Source organism: Cenococcum geophilum, assembly GCF_001692895.1.
Source record: "Cenococcum geophilum 1.58 unplaced genomic scaffold K441scaffold_15, whole genome shotgun sequence".
NCBI lineage: Eukaryota > Fungi > Ascomycota > Dothideomycetes > Gloniales > Gloniaceae > Cenococcum > Cenococcum geophilum.
Genome location: NW_027137573.1, coordinates 1,169,084 through 1,194,002, shown reverse-complemented (window position 1 = coordinate 1,194,002; position 24,919 = coordinate 1,169,084). Strand labels below are relative to the sequence as shown.

Here is a 24,919-nt window from a genome sequence, read left to right as displayed (position 1 = left end):
CAGGTAAGTAATTACAACACTACTCGCCACTTCTGTTGCACGAGCTGTCTTTTCTTTATAACTCTTGTGCAAGGTTTGATGCTGTATACATAGTCGCCTGTGGCTGATAGATTTGATAACTCGCAATGGGAACTCTGAGAAGCCGAAGAGCAGGATGACTGAAGCCAGATAGTACTAACTGGACTCGTGTGATTTGGCCTCAAGATTGGCGGCTAAGTATTTCGACGATGAAAATCTTCACCACAGTTCACCTTTTATCCTAAAAATCTCAGGTTCTCTTATATCAGCAGTCCAGTCGAGGTATTTCTTCGATATCGACCGCATTAACGAAGTTATCGTGGAATTTATTACTTCCCTCGCAGACTGGAGTTTGTTGGGCCTAAATCTCCAAGGATACAGCTAATATGATAGGCGAGATGAAGGTTGGATGAGTTTTTGTTTGCCCTAGAAGAGGTCTCTAGTTGCACTTTAGATTTTGACTTTGCCTGCTTGTGAGTTACTTCCAGCAGACATCGAGACTACTAAGGGTCTGAGCTCTTTTTCTATTCGGCTGGCTGGTTTCTTCGAAGATTCTAGACCTTTTGCTCACGTCTCTTTATCGGAACCCAGCTGCTAGAATGTGAGGATCGGAGAGTAGCTGCCACCAAGTTTCAAAGGCCAAGAGGGCTAGATCGTCTTCTAACCACACTTTTAGTGGCGGAGTAACGGCTAATGAAGGGGTGCTCTAGAGGCCGAGTGTCATGCGGAATCTTGCTCTTGGTTTTGCTCATGAATGGTTCAATCCTGGTGAAATTGCAGTGAGGCTGGAATAGGTGTTCTCCAGAGCGTATTAATAGAGAGAGAAAAAGCCGTAGCCTATACGTTAATGCCTAACACGAAGAGATTAGGAATCGGAGGCCGTCACAGGAAGGGTCGGAAATATTTCAAAGATCTGCGCGAGGTGCTAGGTGCTACAACTGGGTGGGGATCAGCTCGCCAATTGTTGCCTAGTCATTTACGAGCGTTAAATTGATTTGGTCTCGAGCTTACAGTTTGGTTTGAGATAATAATCGTGGTTAGCTGGTTGGTCAGTTGGAGGCTTCTTCTGCAAGCTCGATGCACTTCTCAGCTACTCATGTCAGTTGATCCGACCGTGTCAAGGACTTGGCTGCCAAGTGGCTGCCGAATGGTGGTAGGACGTGAAAAGTTCTCATATCTTCGCTCTGAATATCGGACCGTACTACAGAAAATAACTGTAAGCTGCAGTGAAGCCTTTGTACATTGACGACTGATCTAGTTACCATTTGGCAAATGAAAAGCGTATCCATGCCTTTGGGAAGACACATGTTTCTTAGGGCCAACGCTTGAGCATTCTTGTTTGCGATGGCGAGGCTTTAATACCCACTAGCGCCATTTTTTGACAGGCCAGATAAGGGCTTTGGGAGAAGCCCTGTTTTTTTTACGTGACGTAAAATTAGGGCAATTCCAGGAAAAGAGCCGACGCGGTGCTCTCCTAATCCAGGATGCCGCGGGTCTTCTTGTGTCATAATTAATTGCATCAATGAAATACTGTGAAAAAACGGGTAAATAGGTATATTAATCACCGAAAGCTTATGTGCTGATTGTTTTGTGTTTCCTTGTCGATCCCTCTTAAGTAGGCTAGCAGGCGGTCTGGGCAAAATGTGATGGAATTCATAGTCCTCTTTTCAAGCAGCTGAGAACCGCAATGCAGGGATTGAGAGATCTAGACCACAGCGTCTCTCAGCCCCAGGGTGCCAGCTCCTTCAAAGGCAAGTTTGATCAGTCACCTTGCCCAGCGCCGAGGGTGCGTGAACGCGTACTGGAAGCTGCGTGCCTGACCGAGAGGCTTTGATGACCCGGCTGGATGCTCAGTTGATGAGCCAAGGCGTTGAATGTCACCAAGGAGATACATTGCCAAGAAAGCCGACACATTTGTGGCGTGCAGCTGGGATGGACAAGCAACCTAGGCGCTGTACCACATTCAGATAGTGCTTTGGGTTTTCTTCAAGGATCAATTGTTTGCGTGGCTGATCCGAAAACAAGACGGGCGCGATTGCGCATCGGGACGCTGAAGTGGGCCAAAACAGTAACACGGCAGGCAGCTAGGACCGCTTAGACCTCAATGATGCGGGGGATCTCCACGTTGACGGCCTCGGCATGTCCCGGAAAACTGGGCATCACTTAGGCTCGACGGAATTTGCCAATGTCCCAATATCCCAATCCCCCTCAGCAAGCCGCCACAATTTACTTCAACTCGGAGGGAGCAAGTTGCAGGGACTGGCAGGGACTGGCAGGGACTGGACATATTGCTTCTGGCGCCCGATCGCCGACACGAATGCAGCACGGGGCGATCTAGTATCGCTTCCTGCGGGTAGGAGGAAAACAGACTGGGTGACTAGATGCAAGCAGCAGCGAGACTGATTTGCAGCGTCTAGAGGACATTCGACGTCAGACAATAAAGGGCCGGAGCAGCTAGGGGGGAAGAGGGTAAGGATGTGGAATATCTCAAAGCCGCGCGCAATGGCTTCCAAGGTTCAGATGCCCTTGCGGACTCAAGTCAACTCACCAACTCACTGAGGATGTTGGCAGTCCCCATCCAGCGCGCATTCATTGGCCGGGACGTGCAGCAAGCGAATGTGCGGTTTTTGCGATTTTATGGTTAGCTTTTCCCTCATTTGATGGTGAGATGATGGCGAAATTGCTACAACAAAACGAATGCGCGGCCCGGAGGGAGTCGCCTGGCCTTTTGAGTTGCGCCGGACGGGCACGCTCGTCGACGGCTTGGAGGTTAAAAAGGGCAGGACGAATTCCGCCAATTGGCGCCAAGTTCTCCGACCGACCAAGAATTCCCGACCTTGGCTTTTTTAAAGCGGGACGTTTTGGTGGAGTCTCAGCACTTAGCCCACGCGGATCATCAGGCGCCCAGCAACCGTAAGACGCTGGCTTGGCTTAGGGCTTGGGAGTCTCAGCATTCTTAGCACTGAGGCGCGTCCTGTCAGATCCCGGCAGCTAGAAGGGGGAGGGGGTTTTTGCAGGTGAAAGGCAGCGAGATCCCTTCTGTCCCTTTCTGGCCCGGTGACAGAGCATAAATTGGAGCGGAAAGCAGTGCGCGGGGATTGGACGGCGGCCTAGCAATTCATGCCGCAAGCGATCGTGCCAAGGTCTTAGCGTGAAAAAAATGGCGCCACCGTCCCCGAAGGCCGTAACAAATAACGAGGGCGACCGTCACGCCAACTCTTGGGATTGGGGCAGTGCACCACCTTCCCCCTTCGCTTTTTTCTTGGACTCAGCGGGCCCAGCCTTCCTCCCCGCGCCTGATCTTCCACCTAATATTCCCCTCCCTCCCACCACCTTTTCTGGCCGCCTTTTGAAAGTCTGTTCTGCCCATCCTTCCAAGACTTCCGACCCAAGGCCTATTCACTGTGCCATCTTTTTCCAAGACTGCGCGCGTTGTTGTCCCAAACCTCGTGTGCTTCGCTTCCGCCTGGAATTGATCTTGCCAAGCACAACCACCACCGTCGCAAGCCCTCTCAACCACAACCCAACGTCATGTCTGAGACCACTCCTGCCCAAGGACTGCCGACAGCGACCACGCCGCAACAACAGCAACAGCAACAGCAACAGCAACAGCAACAACAGCAACAACAGCAACAACAACAACAACAGAGCACCCCCCAGCAGCAGGCCCAGACGCCGGTGCCTGCACCTAGCAGTGTTGCTGGCGATCAGCTGGTCTGCCAGTGGTCCAACTGCGGCGAGCGGTGTCCGACCGCAGAGCAACTCTATGTAAGTGACTTCAACCCAATCAAATTTGTACCGCGTGTGAGGAGAGTGCAAGAAGCCCGCTTGAATGCTACTAAGAAGCATCTTGCCGGAGGAATCCGAGAGATGCTGCTGTCATCATTTCATTCACCGTCTCCGTCATGTCACATCTCCCATTAATTCACGTGAAATATTAAACACTGGCTAAGTTTTCTATAGGATCATGTCTGTGAGCGTCATGTTGGCCGCAAGAGTACCAACAACTTGAACTTGACTTGTCAATGGGGTAACTGCCGCACGACTACTGTGAAACGTGACCACATCACTTCGCACATTCGTGTTCACGTACCGTTGAAGCCGCACAAGTGCGACTTCTGTGGCAAAGCATTCAAACGGCCCCAGGATCTCAAGAAGCACGTCAAGACCCATGCTGATGACTCCGTTTTGCTTCGCTCGCCGGAGCCTAACAGAGCGCCGCATGGGGGTGGGGGTGGAGGTGGCTACCAGCAAAACCCAGGAAAGCGTAAGCAACACCATCTTTCTATCAGCATCAAACCAATCATGTGCTCGTATTCGATTCTTTCCTTCCTTGAGTCTAACTGGTCGTGGACACAGTTGTCGCTGACTTGCAGGCTCTCGCTGCTACAGCAAGTGGTTATTATCCCGACAACAATATGGGCCCCAATGCAGCGTACGGTCAGCAGCATTCAGGTAGTAATCCCGGCGGTTTTTACAGCGCCCCACCACAAAACTCTGCCTATGGACCCGTTTATTATGCAGTAAACCAAGCACAAAACATGAACAACGATTCCTACGAGATCCGTAAGCGCGCAGCTTACGACGCCTTGAACGAGTTCTTCGGCGATGTTAAGAGGAGGATCATCGATCCCACAACCTACTACGACGTTGGCCAGCGGCTCATGGGTCTCCAAGGTGTTCAGCTTCCAGTCATTGGAGGCGGTTACCAAGGAGGCATGTCTGACTATGGCCCAGGCGGCCCCATGGTTGCACACGGACCGGCTCCGGTGCATCAATACTCTTTACCACTGCCAAATTTGAGGACGAAGAATGATCTCCTGAACATCGATCAGTTCTTGGAGCAGATTCAATCAACGGTTTACGAAAACTCGAATCACGCAGCTGCTGCGGGCGTTGCTCAACCAGGAACTCATTATGTCCACCCAGGCGTCCATTACCGATCCAGCAACTCACCGCCAGGCCTACCAATTCCCCACCCGCAATCATCACATGCCACGGCTATGGCACCCATATCTGCTCCTCCGAGCAACGAAACACCAGCTCTCACTCCAGCATCAAGCGTATTATCGTATACCTCGGGACATTCACCCAATTCCGGTCATTCAGGGAGCACAGTATCCCCGACATCAAGGCCAGGAATGGGCAGCATGTACCCAACTCTGCCATCTGTTAGCGCCATGTCGGAAATGTCAGCGTATCCTGCAACTAGTGGCGCCCCTCCATCTGCTCTGGCTCCTTCATTCGATGTGGACGGCCGTCGTCGCTACTCTGGAAACCTATTGCAGAAAGCAGCTCCAGACCGTCGCTCGAGTGAACAGATGGATACGTCAGAGGATGGCGCCTCACCCAAGGAATCTCGACGCGGTTCGGAACAGGATGGTCTTCGCCATAATGTCAACCAGCTAGTGATTCAATCGCCACGTGTTGACCCGGCGTTGTCGGGATCTCTGCGATCTCCAAGCCAGCAATCAACGTCGTCCGGCGACCACGCAGCTGAGGCCCAAGAGTCATGGATCGAGAATATTCGAACGATTGAGCGGCTCCGATCATTCATCAAGGAGAAACTAGAGCAGCGCGATTACGAGGATGATGATGAAGCAGGCTCGCCAAAAGACGACTCAAAGCACTCGATGAGCGATGACGCGCACAGTCTATATCCGGTGCTCAGAGCCGTTCGAGGCAGCGAATAATGATACCCGGTGAAAATGCTTTGGTACCTGGTAAGAGTATCGAAAATGTGAGGCTTCTTGGGAGGTGTTGCCCTGGGGTGGGCCATCCGGTGTTACGCGTAGCGTGTGTATGATGGGTTCTTTTACGGGGGTTTGCTATGACCATTATTCATCTCTTCATTTTGCACTTTTAGTATTGCAAGGCCGGGCATTGGCTTCACGCATCTTGCCAGTGAGGCAGGTGAGACATGGGCTCAAGCCCGGTTCGGGGTTGTATGAGGGCTGCTTTTCTGCTTTCGACATCCTTTGCGGATGCACGGTCGCTATCGGGTAGCAGTGGGTACACGGTGGCTTTTGGGCGAGTGGAGGTTATCTGCTTTCTCTTGTTTCCCGCGACGGCTGGCTCTAAAATTCGAGGGACAGGTAATTTCTGCTGCAGCTCCTATCAACCTAATCCAAACCAACATCATTGCTTCATATCGTCTAAGTAAGATTATGTTTCAGATGATCGCAGCAACGCGCGTACAAAAGGTGGCCGTGTTTGCACACTTTGTTTTGCGTTGTGGGGTTAAGCTTTGCATACAAAGCTTGACCGGGTGCGCTAATCACAACACTCGGATTTCTAACCTGACCCTTCGACTAGTGATTCCAGTAATGAGGTGTTGCACTGGATGCTAGTAGTGACTCTTTTCTCGGAAGCCCGAAACCCGGCACAAATAGGCCTATTCAATGTTCCCGGCTTCAATCATGTGCATTAGCGGTATTTGATACCCCCCACTGACTACCGCCACTCGCCTGACCTTCACCACCAATGATAATGTGAACCCCGTGCATGACCCGCCGCCCGACCCTCCCCACGTTTTCCTTTTTTTCCCTTCACGTCAAAGTCTTGAGAAAGAAAAGTAGACATCCATGTGATCTCCCGCACTAGGAAGGCTGTTAGAATTCTTTAGGTTACGCTGCTTTTTCTGAATCCACTTGACGGTCCGCTAGCCTTCCGCTGCACCTATTTCACCTTCGCGCCAGGCACACGACTCCATCAAGCCATCAACTACATCCTCATTTTTCGAAAAAATCTTAGTATCACTCTGAAGAACTCGCCCAGCCCTCGCCGTAATTGACTTGTCACGCCCGACCTACCCAAAAGCCGCACGTTTCCTGTCTCTATCCAACATGCCTACCTGGGGTCGTGGCGGCGCCGGCAACATCGTGACGGAGTCACAGATCGAGGAGACGCAGAAGAGACTAGCAGAGGTAAGACGACACCCCTCCACACCCAAAGCCGAGCCTCAAGACCCGTCCCGCCGTCTCAGCCTGGGCCGCACCCAACCTGCTCCCAAAGCAGCAGCACGGGACAGTCGAGCAAGAGCCCCAGAACCACTGGACTCCCTTCCCACCACCACCACCATCACCATCCCCTCCCCAATCTCACCACCGCCAACCAACTAACCCCCCCTCCCTCCCACAGGACCTCGAAGCAAACCAGCCCCCCACCTCCACCGCCGCCTCCGCAGGCACCACGACCGCCACCGCCCCCTCACCGCAAGAATACGCCCACACCGGCCGCGGCGGCGCCGGGAACTGGTACGAGCCGCGCACACTCCACGCCACGGGCGCCTTCACCGCCACCGCGGCCGACGCCACCGCGCCGCCGCCCGACACCGCAAGGCCCCACGTCTCGACGCCGTACCATCCGCCGGGGATGGAGCTGCCGGTCGGGAGGGCGGGGCGCGGGGGCGCGGGGAATTTTGTGTGGAAGGAGGAGGAGGACGGGAGGGTGCGGGAGGAGAGGGAGAGGGAGAGGGAGAGGGCCGTGGCGGAGAGGGTGGTCGAGGATGTGGAGAAGGGGCTTGCGAGGCCGGACAGGGCGGTTTTGGGTCAGGTGAAGGGGGGCAGAGGGTGGTGAGTGGGTGGAACTGAGGTGAGGGAGGGATAGGGTGGAGGGGCTTGGGCAGGTGGAGAGGGCGTTTGGTATCCTGATGGGTTCTCCTTTTTTTGGGATGGGTTGGTGGGTTGGGGGGTGTATATCAGTCGATTTGGGAGTTGGGTTCGGGTTCGTTTGTGACGGACTCATGGGTTTGTGTTGACGGAATTGTCTATATCTTTTTACCCGGAGTATTAGAACAGAGTGTTTTCTTACTTGCTGGTGAGTAGGGATTGCTGGAGATGGCCTGAGGAAGCTGGGAGTAGGTTAGATATTCCTCTTCATTGCAGTCATTCTTTCAGTGTTTCATTTACGGACAAAAGTTCCACATCTAGGTACCATAGCCCGGCAATAGACAAGGCGTCGTTTGCTTTTCGTGACGAAATCGTAGTATATCAAATGAGAGCCTGACTCGGTTCTCAGAATAAAGAATGTTAAACGCAGGAACAATTCGGCTTTGGTTTAACATAATAAAAATTGATAGCACTCCCTTATCAGAACGCGGCTCCGCTTGAGCGCAATTAAGCGTACTGGAGGAACAGATGCCGCAGTTTAACAAGACATGTCTCTGGAGTTAACGTCTTTATTAAACGTCCAATGATACTACTCAGTCTAATAAGGAGGATTTTAGGACATCTGTGGTAAAATACTGCTTCTACAACTTTGAAAATAGATTTAGAATTTGGCGAAATTCAAGGCTTTAACAATCCCACAATTACCTAACGAAAGATCTGAAGGTACATGGCGGGTTCATTTAGGGCATTAAGCTTGGCTTGAGGGGTTTTAGCGTCTGGGAATGTACATGTTTTAACTATGAAATTTGTTTGGGAATCGTGAACTCCACAAGGATGTTTCTAAGACTCGTTGCAACTCAAAGTTTCCAGGTAAACTGTATATTGTGGGCTTGGCTAAGTGTTTTCTGCATGAGGGTATTTCAAACAAGTTGTCCATGTCTGTCCGAGTGTGAGGCAAGCATTTCATTGTAGCTAGATTGACTACCACTGCGGTAGCTTTGCTTTTTTTCACAGGATCATATCTACACGGTAGCCAACATTTTTTGTATTCCAGCTAGCCTCCCCAACTGGTTCCTTTCCTCATTACGCATCGAGATGTCCCGGAGATCGAGGCGCTGAAAGTCGGGAAACATGGTAAGATAATGATATGTCTACTGCTCGGTTTGGAAGTAGTTGAGCAGAATGCTACGCTCTTGGCTCTCCTCACCCCAGTTGCAGACGACGACGCAGGAGCAGTTTACGACCTTGCGGGCATTGCCTTCACGATCAATTTGGCCTACAACACCCAGAAAATTAGCTTCGATTCCTTTCCACAACCCCAGATCCAGTGGCTCTGCCAGCTAGCAGGCGCCAAAATCCCCTCAAAATAGTGGCGTAGGGTATAGGCGGTACTCACACAATCCAGCCCACTCGCCGAGCTGCTTCCCATCCGGCACCTTGATAAGCGGGATCTTATGCTCCGAGCACAGCGCCACAACGAGCTTCTTGTACGCCTCCTCCTCGCAAGCCTCGTTCAGCACACACATGTGCGCCTGGCGTCGGTCCAGCGCCTTGCTGGCCTCGCGCAGCCCGCGTGCGAGCCCATCGTGGATGAGCGCCAGCTTCAGCACGCCCTTGAGCGCTTCCAGCACTGACATCTGGCCCTTGCCAGCAGAGGCTTCGGCGGAGACTTCAACTTCGGCGGCGGCCTCGACGGGCGACGTGGGCTCTTCTCCGTCCGACTGCCGAGCGTGTTAGTGAGACCTTCGATAAACTTTGAAGAAGTAGCGGTGGGCGCGGTTTGGGTTCTTCATGATTCTGGATGGGATGGATGAATGGAGGAATGAGTGACGTACCATGATGACTTGTTTAGAGAACTATGTCGGGTTTTCCTCGAAGAGGTTGAGATTGTGGTATGCGACTAGAGTTCAATGTTGAAAGATCGGGGTTGATTTTCTGTGCGCGTCGTTTGCCGCGAAGCGAGAGCAGCGGGGAGCTTGTCGTTAGCGTACACGTGATCTTGCCTCCAACTACTCTTTGCCACGGACACTCAGCAGCAGAAAGCGAAGGAATTCTATAGCTCTGTTTCTCAGCTTTAGAAGCAACTAGAAATTAGAAAGCTAATGGTGAACATGACTGATGTTGTGTTTTGGAGTTGTCGGGGGCAACGATGGTTGACCTCAAACGATGCCAGGTGTAAATGATAGTCAGGATGCGCTCATGAAACCGGTCTTATTCGCAAGTTGGTAGACAAATGGTTTTATATAGTATTCCGAAGCACTCCAGGCCTCTTCATATACCAGTCCGGCAATCTTGAGCAAAAACTGATATCCTTCCACAACGCGAATCCGTCCGAAGCTCCTGGCAGTAACCTCATGGGAAGACTTAGGGGAGCGCTGAACTCCAATGGTCTAATATACTCGAGCAGCCCGAATGAAGATCTGAACAATACCGTTCATTCTGACTGTACCGCAACAAATATCTGCTCTTCTCCCAGTTCAAGATCCTGCCAACTACGCGCTCAATCACTGTAAAAACCCCTCCGTTCCCGCCCATTCTATCTTCGAGCAACAATGAGAACAAGAAAATGATGCTGAATACTTGGTGGCTAGAGGCCAAGTACAGTAAGATACTCACTGATAAGCTGGCGTCTAAAGGCCATAGCTATGAATTTCTTTCGTTGAATAACGACATGTTCGAGAAGACCAGGAAAAGGCGAGCAATGACAAAGCAAAAAGAAGAGCTCCCCGCGCACAGAACCAGAAGGAAGAGTAAAACACCAAGCCGCTGTACGCTATCAATCCGAAGTCCAGGCCTTGTTTAAGAGGGCAGGTCATTTACGACCAGATCCAGCTTACCTAGAGAAACGCCGTAACAAAAGAAATTATGGACGTCCTTTGTACATTTGTTACTGATAAACTCCTTGTCCGCGGCCCTGGCGATACTTAACAATAGGAAATGGGGTATACGCTAGATGCTACATTACAATGCAGCAGCCACAACTCTTCTTTTCGTTTGACTCTAGGGGTTCTTGCACCCGTGTGGTGTTAGCCGGTTTTGAAGAGACCTCAGGCCGTGTAACCGAGTTCCGCTGTGAGGGGAGTTGTGGACTTTGTATGGTAGGAGTAAGTTTGTATGCTCCCTGTTCACCTCCACTCGTCCCTGGTCTCCCAGTGGCAGTCTCTGGTTTCGGGCTTGGGAGAGGCCACTGGTCAGGATCTTGTTCCCTCCTATCGGACGGTTCGAACTCCTTTGTCTCTATTTCGGGCTTGCTGAACTCCTCAGTGTTCAGTAGTCTGAAGTCACGATCATACATCGAACCTGTCCTCCCTTCGTTTTCCCATTGCTCTTGTTGCATGCGCCTTGCATGTGTTGGTATTATTTGCTGATCTGGAGGAAGCCTGGGGTCAGGCTTGTACATGGTTGCAATCCACGGGGCCTCCCCTTCAGGCCGAGCGGTAGTTGGCCGAGAAATACCAGAGCTTGTCCCGGGACGTTTTACTGGGGATGCAGCAGAAGCATTACGTGCCTTACTTTGTGAAGGTGCGCGAGCGGTGCTAGTCTTCCGTGCCCCCGACGTTGGATTTGCCTTGCCAGGAACCTTAGACTTCGGCGGCGATCCGCTTGGAGATGCAGGATTGCTGCGCTCCGATCGTACGGGCGTACGAGCTCCAACATCTTCAGCATCATCCAGCAGTACCTGGCTCCCTACGCTACCACTCCTGGCTCGTGCGCCGTTGGTGGCGATCGAATCACCGTTCCAGGCGCCGCTTCCCTTTCGACTTCTTGGTAGTGGTGAATCCCGTTCGACAAAGGTGTGTGGAACGGGGACAGGACTTGTTTTGGCAATAGGTATGCGTGAAGTGCTCGATTTAAGCATATGATAGCGGGGAGCTTGGCTCTCCTTCTCTTGGTCGGCGGCGATCTCTTCGGGTGTCCGAGGGTCCCAGTTTACTAGCCCCTCATCTACCTCCTCCTCTTCCTCTTCCTCTTCTTCAGCCGGTATAGGGGATACCATACGCTGTCGTTTCTCATACTGGTTGCTTGTGTGATCCTCCACATTGACTGCATCCTCATGATTTTCTGAGTGGCTTCGTTCTCGTGTAACTTTGGTTGCACTGGTGGACCTGCTGCCAGACCGGCTCGTGCGTCCAACACGTATTCCTGCTTCCTCTAACTCCCGACTCTCAATTTGGGCTAATTTGTCTCTGTGTATCCAATTTGAGTCATCCTTCTCCTCTGGCCCCCATGGGGCTCCCAGCATTGGCTTCCTTTTCTCACCAGTCACTGCGTGTGAATAGTTTCTGCTAGTACTTCTGCTCTCTGGCTGCCCCTTGTAGTAATCCAATAGACTATCTTGGTCGCTTCCTCCGGCGCTAAGGTCACTGTTCTTCCTTTGCAATATGTTGACTCTGTTCGGCACAAGGTGCCCTGGCCCTTCTGCATCGTTGGACTTGGACGATCGCTGCGAATCAAAGGTATTATGGCGTTGCTGGGGAGGTCTTGACACGCCGTTTGGGTGATTTGCTAGCGGCTGACGGGAGGGATAGGTCAAAGGCTTAGAAGGAACGTCTTCGGACATGAAAGGCTTCGGATCGGTAAAAACTGTGTTCTGATGCAGGTAAAACATGGTTAGCTGGTTATGTTGGCCGTATATGAAGAAGACAAACAGCGATGACGCTATCCGCGGAGGGGACGAAAGCATAGATGCGAAGTAATCCCGCTGCGCGTGACAAACTAGGTCCACAACATACCTTGCTGTCCACAGGTACCGCAAAATCCCAAGATCCACGCCCACCATGCGAACTACTTGGAGGAGTCAATGTTTGCGGCTGGTGGGGGGAGACCGCTGCCATGAGGACCCGACAGGACTCGACAAAGTCTGAGTAGTCGGCTCTCCTAAGCTAGCCGTACCCGCTGAGAGCGCGCAAAGAGAAACTATCGCAAAGCAAAGGTTATCCGAAAGGGTTCCAGGTTGGTGGTGTAGCGGGCCAAGGCGTTTCACTGGTAGGGGGGTTTCGGCGACAAGCTGGGTGATTGTGCGCTTCACCACAGAGAGGCCGGAGGGACAAGTTGCAAATTCATCCAAGACTAGATTTACGGTAGCAATGGTGGAATTCCGGCCATGAAAGGCTTGATGCTGAAGAGGGCGGCGTTGGTGTTGTTGCGGAGGTCTTGTGCATGCAGGTTCCCTGCTACCAATGGCGGCAACGATGAGAAGCGAAGATGTTGAGCGGACGAATTAATTTGGAAAGGCGAAGATGATAGCTGGAACGGTATGTACTGGAGCTGAAAATACACGGGACCTGCAATGGCTACCCAGTAGAAGGGTTACAAGAAAAGAAGGTTGTCGGACACGGCAGTGTTGATGAGTAGCCTCCTCACGACGGATGGTGATGATTGGAGCGTGGCCTGTGCCCCAATTTCCAGCGCTCGGACAAAGCATCCAAATCAGCACGCGTCTGACCTGTCTTGGGTATAGTCCGATACTGCTAAGGGTGAGGGTTGTGCACAAAGAAAGCAGACCATCATGTGGAGTGGATTTTCATGCACCGAGACCATGCCGTGCAGCATTGTATAATATGCCGCATTCAGGCCTGGAAGCACCCCGCAACCGCCGACTCTCTCTCCCTCCCTCTTTCTAGCCTCTGTTGCGATTTAGTTCAGGGCCCGATAATCTAGGCGTGAGCGATATCTCGTCCTTCAATGCTTTTTCCCCAAAGGTCTCACTTGTCAGATCAAAAATGGTGGAGTTTACCGAAGCAGAGAAAACCTCAAGGGCCTCCCAGTGACCAAAGAGGCGGGTCCTTTGGCTTCATTCTTGAATTATATTTATACTCCGATTAGACTTTCTAGCCACCAAGTAGCCTTCTCCAGAAGTCTTAACAGTCTGAGAATCTATTGGATTGGCCGTTATTTACTTCTTCTATACGCCGCAACTCCAAGGACTGCTCCAACACTCCCCTGGTGCTTTATTTTTTCCCGTAATGACCAAGCGGATTTCATCTGGTTTTTTGCCGTTGAATAAGCTTACCCGAAGGTTTCAAATCCGCAGGACACTCCCTCGATCTTTGTCGAAATTCTAAACCGCTCGATGTCCGTTCCTACCATCCAAATGTCTCACAATGCCAATATATATCCCGACCCTCTTTCATCCACCTTCCAACTTGTTCCCTCAACTCTTCAGTCATAGCCTGAGGTCCACACGCAAGCACTGCCACATTCCCAAAGGAGTTGATAAAGACCTCATCAGCAATGCCACCAATGTCAGGGCGGCCAGCACGAACAGTCATGAAGACCTCATCAGCAATGCCACCAATGTCAGGGCGGCCAGCACGAACAGTCATGCCTTTTCTCGCCTTCCCCATCTCATCTTGGAGAGGCATGAGTTGCTCGGCTTCTACAAGCTCGATGTCTTCACCCGTATCATCCATCTGCAAGTTTGCTCCAGAAGGACGAGTTATATAGATCTCCACTGTATTCTGTGCATCTTCTGATTCGGTCTCGTCCCCGTCCGAGGACGGAAATGCCCACTGTGTCTCTGCCAGCTTCCGGACAGCCCACACGAAACGGACCCGAGGATTAGCGGGCCTGAAGACACCTTCATGCTCGACAATGTTGCGATAAATTGGCATGACGAAAGTCGCTCCAACGCCACCAGCGACAAGGAGCACGCGATCAAATTTAGAAAGATTGGGGATGTGGGCTGATGCGCCATAGGGTCCCTCAAGTGCTATCGAAATGCTTGGGCTCGTCTCTCCTGGTCCAATCTCGGCAGAGAGCGATCGAGCCAAATCTGCTAGACTCTTCGTATTTCCGTTCAAAGTACGTGTAACCAAGAGTAATTGCTTGTCCTTTGCGGGGAGGGATGCGATGGTGAAAGGATTGACGCGGCATCGCAAGACGAAAGATTCGTACCAGCCAGAAGAGGGTGATATGCCCGTAGGACGACTCAGGTAAACATGCTGCCCAGGTTCCCATTTTAACCCCTTATTCAACGAGAGCAGGGGAATCCGAATTTCCACGAGGTTTGTTCCTGGGATAACACTAATCGCGCCAGAGTACCTTTGGAGGCTGTAGTTTCGGATAATTTCGTGTAGAATAATAATCACGACAATTTCTATGAGGTAGAGCCTAATAAATTTAACATGGAAGAAGAGCGGTTCAAGAAGGAGGCCGGCGAGTATGATATGTGTTGTATAGAAGACTCTGTAGTTCCACCTCCGGAGAACCCCAAGAGCGGTTGTGCTCAATATTGAGAGCATTGTTATACCTATAAGACCCGTAATGACGTCGAGATCTCTAATCCGCTTTAATAGAAGGCCGGCTTGGACGAAGAAGTTAAGGTAGAAAGAGGCATGAAGGAGGAGAAGAAAGTAAATGATTCTACCCAGTATTTGATGAGACGCTTTGAGCTGTTCATGCGAAAGGCGCGTGAGGAGTTGAACCGGCGAATATGGCGATTTCATTGCAAGCATATAATGTAGGGGCAGCTGTGAGGCAGCCACTATTCCAAATCGCTTGGTGAGATGTAGATAATCTGTAGATTGTCAGAGTGAACTTAGAAGTTTACCTGCGTACTAGCTGAAGGACTTTAGAGAGTTGATGACAACTGCTTGACCTCTGATTACCGGTTTTGTCTCTGAGATTGAGAAACCGGTTTCAGTAGTATCATAGACTTCAAAAATCTACTACAACTCCGTTTGTATATTGCTCGGCCATATGAAAGCCTCCTGCACGTTTCTTTCAGTGCAGATAGTGTCGTTTTCTATTTCCGGCTCGTTGATATGGGAATACTAAAACTTGACCGAATGATGACAGTGATATATGAAGAAAGTGAATTTCATACCATTGCCTGTGTTGTGAATTGACAGAAATAATAGCCAGACCGTCCAAGCCAAGCCTGCTATCCATTCTCCCCTTGTACCCCAACCTCCCCGTATTGATTTTCCCGCCCACCACGATGCTCGCTGGAATGCCTGCTGGAGTTTCCTTGCCCAAGTCTGACTCTTCATTTTTCCCGGTCTACCGAAAGGTGATTTCGGGCGCTCCAATGCCAATCTTTCAGCAAACCAGGAAAGAAGGAAGTACACCTGGAAGAAAACAAATACTCCCAAGGCAGACCATTGTGCGATATTAGGGTACAGACCAAGCAGATATCGTCGCTGCTCTTTCTCGAGCTCAGTCAGAGTAACAAATTCGTATCCAAACGCCATTGCTGAAGTCGCCTTGCCAATCTGATCTGATCTGATATATCTGAATTGCCTCTAGGCCAAGAATGAAAACCTTCGATCTTTCCGCGTACCAAGGATAAATTTCGTACTCTCTTCAGCAGGCAGAACAGCTCAGAAGGCTGCATTCATGAAAGGGTAAGCATTAAACCCGAGATGTCGGCCCCGAACCACTGGAAATGACGCGGCGGTGTGTCCACAGGTAGTTCGACGAATTCGATGAGACCTCTGAAGCGCTCTGGTGTAAGTCCCCCGAAGCCTTTAAAATACTTTCTATCGAAACCCCTTCCCGCATCAAAGCAGAAATGTTAATATGCACCACCAAATTTATAATTGCAGATTACCAATCACCGCCTGCAAGTTCCACTCCACCATGTCCAAGGCTCCGCGGCCAAGCCGAGATGATCTCCAAGGCGCCAAGAGACGAGCTCCATTGGGTCTACCTAACCATGCACCAATAGTTCTCTCGCCAACCGCGCTTTCTTGTCTACTTCGTGACAATTATATAAATCATCTAAGTTCTGCTGAATATCTATAATAGCTAACTAGAGCAACACTCTCATATTCCATCCGGTACTCTTTCACGTCGCTTTGAAGCATAGGATGGCTGTAGAGGCTCCAGAAGGTGTGCGAATACCTGTCTGGTTGGATGTTGACACTGGTAAGCATACACGTTGCATGAGTGACAAATTACACAAAGCTAATAGAATATAAGGGCACGACGTATGGAGTCCAATGCCCTTCTACCACATCTAAAGCGGCACCAGCTTACGCCGTTATCCACCCTAGGATGCATATGCCCTCCTTCTTGCCGCTCACGATTCGAGGACAGAACTATTAGGAGTTAGTACTGTGCATGGCAACGCTCCCCTTGAGCAAACAACATACAATACAAGAAGTATACTGGAAGCGCTGGGTCGTCGGGATGTACGAGTACATCCAGGATCTGCTAAACCGACCTCGAGGAGTGCAGTCCATGCGGCTGACATTCACGGCGTGTCAGGTTTGGATGGAGTGACTCTGCTCCCAGAGCCTGTTCAGCCTGCTATTGAAGATGTCAGTTTTCTTGATGCAATGTATCACGCCTTAGCGACTACCCCTGCGAACACTGCATGGCTTATATCCACCGGAACCCTAACCAATATTGGGCTCTTATTTCAAAAATATCCATATCTTGCGGTTCATATTAAAGGGCTCAGTATTATGGGTGGTGCAATTGGTGGCGGGTTCACCGATGCGCCAATGGGTAAGGTGAAGGGAGAAGGAGAGAGGTTTGGTAATTTGACTGCTTTTGCAGAGTTCAATGTACGTATTATATCTGTAACTTTTAGTAATGTAAATCATATTTCAAAGCTATGTTTGATGTATCTTGATCGAAAAATATCCGGCTATCAAAGAGACCTTTATTCGCGTTGATTGTATCAGCTGGCAAATGAAGAATTAACTGTTTTGACTGACTATCAATCATTAGATCTATGTAAGTAGGACTTAGTATCAATATTGTGCCTACGAATCTCTCAGAAAACCATTGCATTCGAGTGTCCGGATTTGGCCTGCATCCTGACAATTCGCAGTGCGATCCCGAAGCTGCCCAGTCGATTTTCACGAATCCAATTCTCGCCCCAAAAACGACTCTGATTCCGCTCGACGTTACACACCAGGTCCTCGGCACTGCTGAAGTCCGCCACGGTCTTCTCTACGGTTACGATCCACGGGCCAGTATCGTCACCAAAGATGACTCTCACGATACTCAAGGCGCAGTAACTAGCGGGGCCAAACCGTCACCCGTCCGTGCCCTCTTCACCCAAATCCTGTCCTTCTTTGCTCATACCTATGCTGAGGTCTTTGCGCTCACTTCCGGCCCGCCGCTACATGACCCACTGGCAGTCGCCGCAGCGATTGAGCCAGAAACGTTCAACGATGTAGGTGGTGAACGTTTTCTAGTCGACATTGTCACCAAAGGTGTGCATGCGGCAGACAAGGCGAGCGTGGGTGAGCTGGGTCGGACGAAGGTCACGAAACTGCCGATGGGGCAGCCAGGCGTGAGGATACCCCGGGGGCTGGATGTTACGAGATTTTGGTATCTAACTGAGCTGGCATTGCGCAGCGCGGATGCGACTACTCCCATGGCGGAAGTGAGCTGGGGGAAATTGAGGGAGGGTGGGGTAGTTTGAAAGCTTGATGATAGAGATGCTTTTTAATGCTGCTGATATATAGGATTGCATGCTCATAGGTGGATAGATCATGTACGGCTGAAAGGGCGTGTGGCTGATATAGCAAGATGAGTGATTTGGATAAGACACTCTTCATATCACAGATTTTCTCGTTATTCAATTTCGAAAGAATATCTTCGTTTCTCAAACTCTTAGCTCCTGGGGACATCTCATAGATTTATGCTCCTTCCCCCTGTGTTGTGTCTGGCCCACTCTTCGCTGAACTGCGCTTGTCTTCAGGCTTCACTTGTTCAACTATATATTTGATAAATCACGCACAAATCTAGGAACCAAACCACAGAGGAAGTGGTCGTCCCAAGCTAAGTGTAGTAATATTAGATAACCTGCTCTAATTGCACGATGGTTGGCTCACTCTCAGAGATCTGTGGTTGAGTTAGATGGTGAGATTAGTCTTACATTCGCGAATACCTTATATATGTGCTCAGAACACCCTTTTGAAGTACGAAGCCTCCGGCACTACAATAATATACAAAATGTGTACCGTTCCATTCAGTACTTTAGTGATTATGGTTCTCTTCTCGATCATCCTCCAAGCACCTTCGCCACAAATTCCAACGCGAGTTCGAGGTACTCTGGACCAATGATGGTGAGCTAGAGGTCGGAGCGTAGCGTCCCGTCCTCATTCAGCGCCTCGTGCGCAACGTGATCTTCTAGTATCGATATGAGCTTGGCTTTCGTGTAGTTTGTACCAGTGAGCCAGTCTGGCAGCTGGGAGTGCCATACGAGGCTGTGGCAGTGGCGGAGTTGGCAGTGGTGAATTGCCAGCGGAATGATGGCATCGCCCATGCTATAGTTGAAGACATTTCTCTCAGACTCAGCGTACATCCACTAATGTGTATGTGTCAGGTCCGTCTTAAAGAATTAAAATAGTGAAGATGGAATGTACGAACTTTTTGTCCGTTTACAGGTGTTACTTGCCCGAACATGTGGGAATCGGTGGCGGTAGACATATAATTTGAATTGTTCGGACTTGGGTTGTCAATTGCTGTGCCAAAGTATAAGAGACCCGATTTCCGAACCGGGTCATTGAGGCCTTAGGTTTTGTGTTGACCATTTCGGGTAACAACCTCTGCTGGGGCCGCGTTGATGAGAGGAAGAGCAGTCAATGCTGCTATTGAAAGGGGCTTCGTAATGATGCCTGAACAATGGGGGCGCTCCCGAAGCAGGGGGGTGGCCCGATGGTATTGAGGATATTGTAGGGAAGGTCGTGGATATTGTTGATGGCTAATTGAGATGTTGTATGTTCAATTGATGATTAAGAGGGACCGAATTCCCGGAATTGTTTGCTCTAGACCCTGGGTTGGAACCGGGCACGATAAACGGTAAGCTCGGTAAGAACTGGGTCTCCATGTGGGGGAATAACCAGGGACAGGATATCTTCGGCGGATAAACTGAAACGGGATGCGCGTGTAAGAGAGGATAATAGGTGGGAGCTCATTCGAGTAGAAATTTAAGATGGTACCTTGCCTAGATTGAGTTTTAATATAAAGAACGGTGGTATAGCCGGGTACGCGGATCGCGCTCCAGCGGAGCATATTGACCTACGTTATGAGCACGGCATTGGCTAAAAATAGGGCATATAGTGGCGAAAAAAATTCTATGCGCAATCGATTTCAATGATGTGAATAGAAGACGTTTGGGTTGGAAAATCATTTCGAGAACGCCACAAACCTTTAATGATCAAAGCAGGAGGCGCATAAGATTCGTAAGGAAAGAGAAAATTCGTAGTGCTCTACGTTATGCTCCGCCTATCCGCACCCTGAAATTGACAGGCGTGAACGGAGAATTTAGTGATGATGGTTGCTCGTGATGAGCCTCGGCGAGAGTACTCCGTTGATTGTCAATCTACGAGCTTTAGCGTTAGAGCCTACTACATAAATCGCCGGGATGCAAATAGTTCCTTAGTGAGTGGGTCATACAGTAGCTTGCCAAATCGACTTCCTAGCATTTTGCCCCGCTTTATAGCACGAACCCCTTAATCTGCGTCTTGCCATATGTAGTCAAGCGTTATGTAAGGGCACTTTAAGCGAGTCAACTCTATACAGCCACGCGGGCTAAGGAAAAAGTGGCACACCAGACAACTTACTATGTTTAACCTGCTTTTGTGCTACAAAATTCTATAGTAAAAATATTTAAGAATTGTGTATATAGTATTTCGAACGTACCTAATCATACACTGTAATTAAATTTTAATTTTAAAAGTTGTTGTGGTTATAATAAACCGCGAAATCGCTCAACACTTTGAGGTCTCACCACCTTATTTGGGTAGTTTTGCTGTGCCACTTTTTCCATGCGCCCCGTGACGGGCTGACGCACGAGAAAATTCTTATGTTTCATTGTTTTGGGAAAGTGTACTGTACAACAGACTCATGCCATCAAGTGTTCTCATCCATCCACTGCTCCTACCCCAGCTTTGTCCCCGCATTTCACCACACTGTAGTCGAACCCAGCATCTCGGCCAGAACTATCGTTCTCCTACAGCTTACGAGCAAAGTAAAGATTGTGTAATCGAAGCATTAAGTATTTCTATTCACCTTATCACTCCTATGGCTAAGTCGTGAAGAAAGCTGCAACAAGTCGTAGTATCTGGCGGTCAAGGGCACTTATCGTTCGAACTGGGCCCTCGATAGCCCAGAATCGTAGCCATCGGTTATTTATTAATAGCAGAACCGTGACGCTAAAAGTTCATGCTGCCAGTGAAGGAGTCCACCAAAAGTGACCGCACTTTACTCCACGACAATAAGTCGAACAATGAGTAAAACATAAACTTTACGCCCTACTAATTAAGATCTAGTTATACCTGCTGCGTTGAAAAAGCCCTCGCAAACCCTTGCGCAAACCCCGATGAAATCGGCTTTTAGTTTGTCGGACATTTAACTCGTTATTTGGCGCGCCTAATGGTAAAGTTAGCTTAAAGCATAATTATGCATTGTCTGACTGCATGGCATTTCTTACTACTAATCTGCTTATTTGCCTCATAAGCTCGGGAGAGTATATGCTGTGATGCCAGCTGATCCGCGTGATCTTCAGCAAGCGTCGTCTCATCCACTTCGGCTACATGCTCGAGAAGCTGAACGGCATCCTTAATCTGTCCATTTGCCTTATAAGCTTCAGCGAGTGCATGCTGTGATATCAGCCGATCCGGGTGATCTTTGGCGAGCGTTGTCTCTTCTACTTTAACTACATGCTCGAGAAGCTGCACGGCATCCTTAATCTGTCCATTTGCCTTATAAGCTCCGGCGAGTGGCATGCTGTGATGCCAGCCGATGCGGGTGATCTTTAGCGAGCCGTTGTCTCTTGCACTTTAACTACATGCTCGAGAAGCTGAACGGCATCCTTAATCTGTCCATTTGCCTTATAAGCTCCGGCGAGTGCATGCTGTGATGCCAGCCGATGCGGGTGATCTTTAGCGAGCCGTTGTCTCTTGCACTTAACTACATGGCTCGAGAAGCTGACGGCATCCTTAATCTGTCCATTTGCCTTATAAGCTTCAGCGAGTGCATGCTGTGATATCAGCCGATCCGGTGATCTTTGGCGAGCGTTGTTCTCTTCTACTTTAACTACATGCTCGAGAAGCTGCACGGCATCCTTAATCTGTCCATTTGCCTTATAAGCTCCGGCGAGTGCATGCTGTGATGCCAGCCCGATGGCGGGTGATCTTTAGCGAGCGTTGTCTCTTGCACTTTAACTACATGCTCGAGAAGCTGAACGGCATCCTTAATCTGTCCATTTGCCTCATAAGCTCCGGCGAGTGTATGCTGTGATGCCAGCCGATCCGGGTGATCTTTGGCGAGCGTTGTCTCTTGCACTTTAACTACATGCTCGAGAAGCTGCACGGCATCCTTAATCTGTCCATTTGCGTTATAAGCTCCGGCGAGTTCATGCTGTGATGCCAGCCGATCCGGGTGATCTTTAGCGAGCGTTGTCTCTCGCACTTTAACTACATGCTCGAGAAGCTGAACGGCATCCTTAATCTGTCCATTTGCCTCATAAGCTTGGGCGAGTGCATGCTGTGATGCCAGCCGATCCGGGTGATCTTTGGCGAGCGTTATCTCTTCCCACTTTAACTACATGCTCGAGAAGCTGAACGGCATCCTTAATCTGTCCATTTGCCTCATAAGCTCCGGCGAGTTCATGCTGTGATGCCAGCCGATCCGGGTGATCTTTGGCGAGTGTCGCGTCTTCAACCCGGCCAATCTTCTCCAAGACTTCTACGGTTCTCTTTATCTTTCCCATGTTATGTAGGTTCTTTGAAGCCAGTCTGTAGAGAGGCAGAAATTCTTCAACAGGTTTAAGTGGATCGCCCTTTAACTCGTCAAATAGTCTTTCGAGCAAGTCTTGGAGTGTAGAGTCAATGCGCAGCTTGTGTAGCAATCGGCCGCACTGGAAGAGGGTTCGAATCATCTCCATTGTCGGTGATTCTGTATCCCTCTCTTGGCTGTCCGAGTTAAGAAATGACTGCAAGTGTAGCTTTAAGTGGGTTCGATAGGGTCGCCATTCTGAATTGCCGTAGTACGATAGTGCGAGTGTACAGCCAGTAGCTCGCCACGACTGGCGTTTTCGAACTTGATTTTGTCGGATATTGGTCCAAGTGTGTATAAGAGGATGCATTGAAACCGTTGGAGAACCGCTTTCCTTTCCCTTTGTAACCAGGGCAAGCGACTGGAGAAGATTCTGCGCCCTGTGTAGTCGGTACGGGTCCCACTTATCGAGATCCACTTGTACGAATTGAGGTAGTTGCGAAACATGCCATTTAGACAATTCGTCAATGCTCGTCGTTTTTGCTAGTATGTCTCGAGCATACTGGGCTCCCGTCCATGCATCTTTAAAAAGCTCAAAAGGAAGGTTGTTATAGTGTAGTGTGGCCAACAAATGAAGAAGCTCCAATGCGTCCCGATTGGTCTCCTTACTTGAAGACTCCAAGACCTGAGCGGACGCCTCGAAAGTTGCATAAACGTGGAGATATCTTGACTGCGCTTGATTTAGACTAAACTTTAGCAAGCGCTCGCATTGTTGTTGATACTGAACCGGGTATTCTTCCATGGAGCAGTACCCTTGGGCGATGTATGCTCCTGCTTGTATTAACGCGAGAGTATGAGAACCCAACACATCGATGGCACGGTTTGCAGCTTGTTTGTGTTCGATCCACGACTCGGCTGGAATCTCCGCTGCCCTAAGGAGCAGAGTAAGGCAATTACCTGGGTTCAAGCCGCCAAGCTGTTCAGATCCAACTGTATTGTAGTAACTGCATTCGGGTATGCGTGACGTTATAAGTATAGCACCACGAGTTCCGGACGGAAAGTAACGCTCATAGTCTGTATCGGGATCGTCGGCATTATCCAACACGAGAAGCCAGTCATCCTTCGCGTTAGATAGCAATTGCCGTGTGTCGTCGATGTCCTCGGCCGATGATCCGAGGATATTCGAGATTCTGAGGAAGCCAGCAGCGGCCGCGGATTCGCTGCTGACATCAACCCAAAAGACGCCCCAGAAACTGTGAATGGTCAGAAGTAGGCTCTTTAACAAGCTTGCACTGAATTGACGCACACCTCTCGCATTCGGTCTGCGATTCTTAGGCAAAGTTCGCTTTTACCCTGCCCTCCAATGCCGGTAATGACAAATCGCCTCTGCTTTTGGTCATTCTCCTTTCGAGTTATGGCTCTTTCGATTCGTTCTAGAACATCTGTGCGGCCTATGAAAAGCGCATTAACTGGCCGCGGGATGCACCAATGCATATTTCTAGGGGCTCTTTCTAAATGTGAAGCTATCATTGTTATTAGCAATACTGTTCGACTGCATTGTGCCGTCTCTACATACGCCGCAACTTCAATGCTCGCTCAACTTCCGTCGCAATCGTCTCGATAGCCAGTTCGCACGCTGGACCACCAGCTGCGCTGAACTTGCAAATTGAACTGTGATCCGCATGCATAGCCACCTGCTTCTCACGCATTCCCGAGAGGTTTAAAGTCGCGGACTTTTTGTCGACAATCTATGTTCTTGTTAGTAGTGTACGGCTTATCGCATGAGTAGTTCACGGGCTTTCCGCTTACCAAACCTAGTGTGCCGTATGACTTTCCCTCGTAGAAGCTTATCACTAAGAACTTCTCGTTTAGATGTCGGAACTGTTCGAACCTACGAGTAGCCTCGTTCGAGCTACTTTCCAGCGATTTGACGAGATCGTTGCTTGGTTTGCGCAGACCTGCTCGGACTATCCTCGCCGCGACATCCCCAACCGTAGCATAGTTTCCCCCCTGATGAGGTGTTGCGAAGAACACTAGAAGGCAGGTCGCCTCCACGATGGATTTGTGGGTTGGGTCCAAAGTCGCCTCAACTAGCGCCTGGTTAAAGGTGTTAACATGAGCTGAGAGAGCATCTCTAAAGTTATGCTGTGCACTTACTTCTTTGACTACTAACCCGCCAAGGCTGTGACAGATAAATATAAGTGGCCGTCCCGGATCCTCCTGATAATTTTGTAAGCCAGATTCTGTTATATTTTGTTATGCTGTGCTTGGGATTATAAATTTCATAATCTCCCTGCCCAAGCTAGGAACATACTTTCCGCCTTATGCCGAGCCATTGTAAGAGATTCTTGGTATAATCATCCATCTTTATAGCCGCTGCTCCCATTGCCGGGCTAGCGTTATACTCGAACAGCATGACACGAGCTGGTTTTGGTAGGCGAGCTGGTAGGAAGTCTTTAAGCCAAAGCTGTCCGTTATCGGTCCAAGTACTTCTTGCATGATCCGAGGTGTTCTTGAAATTGAGCCCATGGACGGCTACAATGCTAATAGAGGAAACCGTTATCGCTGCACACGTAATGATCTGGAGAGAGGAAGGTGACAAAACT

The 24,919-nt window shown here is 49.9% G+C and overlaps 7 protein-coding genes across 7 annotated transcripts; 3 read left to right on the top strand and 4 right to left on the bottom strand.

Annotated features, from left to right (window-relative positions):
• The first annotated feature begins 3,251 nt into the window (after window positions 1-3,251).
• On the top strand, window positions 3,252-6,059 carry K441DRAFT_608505 (uncharacterized protein). The gene is made up of 3 exons (XM_067645474.1): window positions 3,252-3,786; window positions 3,982-4,285; window positions 4,378-6,059. Exons 1-3 carry the CDS (start codon window positions 3,550-3,552, stop codon window positions 5,709-5,711), a joined length of 1,875 nt encoding a protein of 624 aa, XP_067505437.1. The 5' UTR covers window positions 3,252-3,549; the 3' UTR covers window positions 5,712-6,059.
• A 449-nt stretch (window positions 6,060-6,508) lies between these two features.
• K441DRAFT_657933 (uncharacterized protein) lies at window positions 6,509-7,874 on the top strand. The gene is made up of 2 exons (XM_067648266.1): window positions 6,509-6,944; window positions 7,159-7,874. The coding sequence occupies exons 1-2, from the start codon at window positions 6,864-6,866 to the stop codon at window positions 7,594-7,596; spliced, it is 519 nt and encodes a 172-aa protein (XP_067505436.1). The 5' UTR covers window positions 6,509-6,863; the 3' UTR covers window positions 7,597-7,874.
• Window positions 7,875-8,496: 622 nt separating this feature from the next.
• K441DRAFT_608500 (40S ribosomal eS12 domain-containing protein) lies at window positions 8,497-12,463 on the bottom strand (the record flags this gene model as incomplete). The annotated part of the gene is made up of 4 exons (XM_067645473.1): window positions 8,497-8,904; window positions 9,025-9,349; window positions 10,594-12,212; window positions 12,358-12,463. 4 exons carry the CDS (start codon window positions 12,461-12,463, stop codon window positions 8,780-8,782), a joined length of 2,175 nt encoding a protein of 724 aa, XP_067505435.1. The 3' UTR covers window positions 8,497-8,779.
• Window positions 12,464-13,711: 1,248 nt separating this feature from the next.
• On the bottom strand, window positions 13,712-15,823 carry K441DRAFT_554296 (uncharacterized protein; the record flags this gene model as incomplete). Its single annotated transcript, XM_067643222.1, has 3 exons — window positions 13,712-13,852; window positions 13,907-15,147; window positions 15,457-15,823. The coding sequence occupies 3 exons, from the start codon at window positions 15,821-15,823 to the stop codon at window positions 13,712-13,714; spliced, it is 1,749 nt and encodes a 582-aa protein (XP_067505434.1).
• A 618-nt stretch (window positions 15,824-16,441) lies between these two features.
• On the top strand, window positions 16,442-18,012 carry K441DRAFT_554757 (Inosine/uridine-preferring nucleoside hydrolase; the record flags this gene model as incomplete). The annotated part of the gene is made up of 5 exons (XM_067643245.1): window positions 16,442-16,499; window positions 16,554-16,561; window positions 16,628-17,158; window positions 17,413-17,557; window positions 17,600-18,012. 5 exons carry the CDS (start codon window positions 16,442-16,444, stop codon window positions 18,010-18,012), a joined length of 1,155 nt encoding a protein of 384 aa, XP_067505433.1.
• A 429-nt stretch (window positions 18,013-18,441) lies between these two features.
• Window positions 18,442-19,404, bottom strand: K441DRAFT_62772 (glycoside hydrolase family 10 protein). The gene is made up of 2 exons (XM_067646176.1): window positions 18,963-19,404; window positions 18,442-18,900 (listed from the first exon to the last, which is right to left on the bottom strand). Exons 1-2 carry the CDS (start codon window positions 19,020-19,022, stop codon window positions 18,664-18,666), a joined length of 297 nt encoding a protein of 98 aa, XP_067505432.1. The 5' UTR covers window positions 19,023-19,404; the 3' UTR covers window positions 18,442-18,663.
• A 1,246-nt stretch (window positions 19,405-20,650) lies between these two features.
• Window positions 20,651-24,871, bottom strand: K441DRAFT_608490 (uncharacterized protein). The gene is made up of 9 exons (XM_067645472.1): window positions 24,628-24,871; window positions 24,471-24,533; window positions 24,123-24,410; window positions 23,890-24,061; window positions 23,620-23,836; window positions 22,156-23,566; window positions 21,815-21,902; window positions 21,028-21,180; window positions 20,651-20,966 (listed from the first exon to the last, which is right to left on the bottom strand). Exons 1-9 carry the CDS (start codon window positions 24,727-24,729, stop codon window positions 20,863-20,865), a joined length of 2,598 nt encoding a protein of 865 aa, XP_067505431.1. The 5' UTR covers window positions 24,730-24,871; the 3' UTR covers window positions 20,651-20,862.
• Between the last annotated feature and the right edge of the window lie 48 nt (window positions 24,872-24,919).

What these genes read in the sequence shown, in the direction of transcription:
- K441DRAFT_608505 (XM_067645474.1), top strand. Translation starts at nt 3,550, where the DNA reads ATGTCTGAGACCACTCCTGCCCAAGGACTGCCGACAGCGACCACGCCG. An exon ending in CGACCGCAGAGCAACTCTAT is followed by an intron (nt 3,787 to 3,981) that starts GTAAGTGACTTC and finishes AGTTTTCTATAG; the next exon opens with GATCATGTCTGTGAGCGTCA. An exon ending in CCAGCAAAACCCAGGAAAGC is followed by an intron (nt 4,286 to 4,377) that starts GTAAGCAACACC and finishes TCGTGGACACAG; the next exon opens with TTGTCGCTGACTTGCAGGCT.
- K441DRAFT_657933 (XM_067648266.1), top strand. Translation starts at nt 6,864, where the DNA reads ATGCCTACCTGGGGTCGTGGCGGCGCCGGCAACATCGTGACGGAGTCA. An exon ending in CGCAGAAGAGACTAGCAGAG is followed by an intron (nt 6,945 to 7,158) that starts GTAAGACGACAC and finishes TCCCTCCCACAG; the next exon opens with GACCTCGAAGCAAACCAGCC.
- K441DRAFT_62772 (XM_067646176.1), bottom strand. Translation starts at nt 19,022, where the DNA reads ATGTCTACCGCCACCGATTCCCACATGTTCGGGCAAGTAACACCTGTA. An exon ending in CACCTGTAAACGGACAAAAA is followed by an intron (nt 18,901 to 18,962) that starts GTTCGTACATTC and finishes CATACACATTAG; the next exon opens with TGGATGTACGCTGAGTCTGA.
- K441DRAFT_608490 (XM_067645472.1), bottom strand. Translation starts at nt 24,729, where the DNA reads ATGCTGTTCGAGTATAACGCTAGCCCGGCAATGGGAGCAGCGGCTATA. An exon ending in GCGGGTTAGTAGTCAAAGAA is followed by an intron (nt 24,411 to 24,470) that starts GTAAGTGCACAG and finishes ACCTTTAACCAG; the next exon opens with GCGCTAGTTGAGGCGACTTT. An exon ending in AGATTAAGGATGCCGTTCAG is followed by an intron (nt 21,903 to 22,155) that starts CTTCTCGAGCAT and finishes GATGCCGTGCAG; the next exon opens with CTTCTCGAGCATGTAGTTAA.